We start from the raw sequence: 4,249 nt of genomic DNA, 5'->3' as shown, positions 1-4,249 counted from the left end.
CTAGACTATAGTTAATATCGAATATATTTTTGGGACCTTTTGGCTGGTCTTTGAAATGCATGCGGCAGAGTAATCCAAGTTTTATGATGAGTGGCATCAGTAACGTGCAATAAAAATAAAAAAAACTCCCTCGCTCACTTTCTCAATGAGCAGTTGTTTGCGCGTGCGTATTAGAGGGCGGGCAGTGCTTGTGCATAAAATAAAATATAATCTTGCCGGGACCAGGGTGTGCTGACAATGACCAGTTACTTGCATATTCTGCACAAATGGTTTAAACAGACAAAATTTGCAATTCATTTGCAATTGCTGTTGTCTCTTTGAAAGTAATCCGTTTACAATCCTCGCCTTCGTATCCTGCAACTTAACGTTAAAATTACATTTAATAACTGAAAATGATTACAATTATTAAATGATTGCAATTATTAAAATTCAGTTTTGACTAGTAAGAAACGAAGTTCCACAGGTCAAATTTAAATTCGCGATATCAAATATTGAATTCTAAACATTTAAAATTCAATTTTGTTTAGTACCAATTCACCTTCATACAAGTAAAAATTATATTTTGTCTCGTAACACTTGCCCCAGGATGTGATCGTAAATTAAAAAATACGAATAATTTTTTAAAGGCCTTCAACCTTACCTCTTGTGATGGCGCCCTAGAATTCGGGGCTGTACCAATGCATTTCATACAGCTATGTAAACTTGTCATAATTACTACATTTGCTGTGTGTGCTGCAATTACTACATTTGCTGTGTGTGACGCGTTTACTGTAAGGTTATAACTCAACGTGTCTAAACTCCTAATCCCTCCATTTGACGCCGCTAAGAAAGTCAAACACGGGTCTGTGCAAAAAGCAGGCGTGAGATTCAGCGACCACAACTACTGAAATAAATCCGGAGAGAGAACTTTTCGGGGATTAAGATACGGAAGCTGGAGATGATCCTCCACATTCAGAAGCCTCTGTTCACTTATAACGCAAGACAAGTTTACCAAAATCAGAACCAATCAGACCAGTGTATTTAAACGAAAGCATCAATCGTGTTTGAAATGTTATTTTTGTGAGTACCAGGAGCCGTCTGTTCAAGCTATGCCAAGCTATTAACTGATGCGAGCTGCATTAGCGCAGATTCCCAGCAACGAAATGTGCGGTCTGCCTGTGCAATGAGATTTTTGCATTACTCACACGCGCACGCCACCAACGTCAGTGAGACAGAGAACAGAAAGACAGAAGAAGAGCAAATACAGTTCCTGGCAGAGACTAGATTCAGTGTTCGCAAACAAACATACTGATCCCCGCCCACACACACGCGGTGACAGAGAAAGAGAAACGCCAAGTGCCTTTCATCATTTCCCACTTGAAACACCTAGTTATCTGGACCCATTATGTAATCACGCGCAGCTTTAAACTCACACTGAAAACAAATAAATAAATAATAAAGAATGCAATGTAATTTGAAATATGCACATTTAAAATAGATTTTAGAGCTGAAAGCACTAACCAAATCAAAAGCCATTCTATCCAATTAGGAAGTTGCATTAAGAAAACCCAGGAAAACAAGGCAGTGAAAAAAGGCCAAGGCAGAGAGGATGTGAGAGTGGAGCCAATCAGTGAGCCCGTAGCAGCGCCCCAGGCGTGGCAGCTGGAGTCGTAGGAGACGCTGGAGTCGTAGGAGACGCTGGAGTCTGTGCCACACCGCTGTGTCATCAAGTGGCCAGAATAAGTACAACATTGACTGTGATCCTGCTAAAGCCAGTGACCAGGCCTGGGATTCAGGCCAAAGATTCATCCGCAGAGATATGAGTAAAGCACACCTGAGGGATTTAATGGTATTTGGGCAAAGGGGGCAACTGCTTGCATTTCAAAACAGACGAAATGAACCAGAGCAAGGAAAGTGTGGACCTTACATCATCTTTTTCATATTGCGTGTGTGACACAAAAATACATAATTAATAAAATATAGGACAGGTATGCACAAACTAACCCCCCCCCCCCCCCCCCAACACACACACACACACACACACACACACACACACTCACACTCTCACTCTCACCTTAACTGCCTCTCCATGGGTGACTCGGTCAAAAACCATGTCATTGACGGTGATGATCTGGTCTCCAACTCTCAGTCCCTCTCTCTCTGCTGAGGATCCTGGCTCCACCAGGGAGACGTAGATTCCTACTCCGTGTTCTGAACCGCCCCGGATGCTGAAGCCCAATCCCTCATTGCTCTTGCTGCGTTTCAGGGTAACCTGTCGGATTTCGTCGGGCGCCTCATGCGTCTGCGCCATGGTTAGGCTCGGGACTGCGGGCGCTGTTCCCTCAGCGGTGGTGCTGATATCGGGCAACGGCTGTGAAGTTACGTGGCAAGGCTGAGCCTGCTCCTGCTGCTCGACAAAGTGGACTGAGGGGGTTCGGACATGCACGTTTATATTATTTGTATTATTTATTTCGTCGGGACACTGTGGGTTGACGGCAGTTGTTAACAGTTCTGTTTTTAAATAGAGACCTTCTGAAGTGTACTGGTCAAACAACAGTTGATCTGAGCGTGGGATAACGAGGCGCAGCATGGGTAACAGCTGGCGTTTGCTAGGTGTATTGAGAATGATTTTGAGAGTCTGAACAAGATCGAATACATTGCGCTTGGCGTGGTAGACGTTGAGACAGTGGATGAACTGCTCTCTCTCGAAGTCGTTGAGCAACACGTTGAGCGCGTTATGTAGCTTCTTCACGTTAACGGACAATGCGCGCCCGCCGGACCCCATAGAGTTCGCACCCGATTTCAGCGACGCGCGCTCCAGATCTGTGCTCATCCTTTAACTCGAGCAAAAGAACAATGTCGTGGGAAGATTTCAGATTACGCACTGAGAAAAGCGCTGAAGTAGCGTCCCCTCTTTTCGTGGAACAGAACCGCACCGCACTTGTTCCATGTAGCCTTGTTTGCAGATAAGACTCGTCATATTTAGTTGCTTGCTAAACCTTGCTATCGGGCAGAATCGGTTAAGTGTGTCCTCACTTATGAAAGGCTAATATAAAGTTTAAAAGGATACTGAAAGAAAAAAATAAAATAAAAATCACACCATAAAGGCCCATTATATAATTCTAAGCAAAGGTATATGTAGGTCTCCCGTTAGATATGCAAAAAGCTGACTAGAATTGAAAATTGTACTGTTTCGGCAGAAACAAATGTAGAAAAGCCATACCATTAATGAATTAAGTCCAACGAGGTATCGAAGTGTGTGAGAGTTCATTCCACCCCAAACAGTTGTATTAGTGAACAGCCGGAGAGATAAAACAATTGCAGAGTGAAAAGCAGCATAGTAACGTCGGAGACGCGCGCTTCAACTTTCCTGCCGCGTTCAGCTCGTGTGCCGTGGACCGCTCGCCTTCCTTGCCGCTGAGGCTACAGTGAAACGCGCAGAGCAGCGCACCGGAGGAAATGACGCAGGCGACCACGTTGCCTAGGAACAAACAACATTGTAGTTCTGCTTGGTCAGAAAAGGGAACGTCTTTCAAGTGCGGTATTTTTAGTCCTCAGGGTTTACGTCGGAATGGTCGCGGACTGGTTCCGATAGTACCAGTCATAGGTGACCGATGCGATGTGACGCCTGAAACACTCTTGAACGTTGGCGTGTAAGTCTTGAGTATCAAACGCATGCCGTGGCCTCATTTGTTCCTCTGTTTGGCTTGCATATTGGCGCTATACATTTTCGAATTATTTTTGATGTATGATTGAATTTTCAAGCAAGGCCACAAGCCTTCTTCATTTGGAAATTGCTCACATTGTCATTCTCCTTCCATTAAGAGGAAGGAATGTACAAATACTACAGAATGAGGACAGTGTTTGGATGTGCGTACGCGTGTTTCAAACAACATCGACCTCACTAATCTCCATCTGGGCGAAGTAAACAGTATCTTAAACCCTCCTAGTTTCTTAATTCAGTGAAATCGCTGCTGCCCTCCTTTAGTGAGCTACAGAGAACTCTCCATCAGTGGCTGTGTGGCCTGAGGAGAAAAACAAAGAACTTGATTCCTCATACAGTCCCTCTACGGACCAGTAAACAAACGCTTTGGTTGACTCTGCTGACCACCTTAAACAGTTACTTACTCAGGCTACTCAGTAGCAGTAGCCTTACTCAGGCTAAACAGTTACTTACTCAGTTTGACTAATGGAGTCCCCTCTGTTGCATCAGTAAGCCCGTATGATGTGGGTCATCTCTTTAAGCGTGTAAGGAAAAATTAGTTGAGGC

General features: G+C 44.3%; 1 protein-coding gene across 3 annotated transcripts in view; it reads right to left on the bottom strand.

The window, feature by feature from the left end:
- Positions 1-4,249, bottom strand: part of whrnb (whirlin b) — a 48,289-nt gene extending 44,040 nt beyond the window's left edge. Inside the window, exon 1 of one of the 3 annotated variants that reach the window (XM_035530289.2) lies at positions 2,054-4,249. In XM_035530289.2, coding sequence (XP_035386182.1) covers positions 2,054-2,812 — 759 coding nt within the window. In that variant the 5' untranslated portion in view covers positions 2,813-4,249. The remainder of the gene's footprint in view (positions 1-2,053) is intronic. The other 2 variants (XM_081715143.1, XM_035530288.2) reach the window with 2 other exon arrangements.

Source organism: Electrophorus electricus, chromosome 5, assembly GCF_041902795.1.
Source record: "Electrophorus electricus isolate QZ-2024a chromosome 5, ASM4190279v1, whole genome shotgun sequence".
Taxonomy (NCBI): domain Eukaryota; kingdom Metazoa; phylum Chordata; class Actinopteri; order Gymnotiformes; family Gymnotidae; genus Electrophorus; species Electrophorus electricus.
The sequence above is the reverse complement of the archived record's forward strand: the minus strand, read 5'-3'. Positions and strand labels throughout refer to the sequence as shown.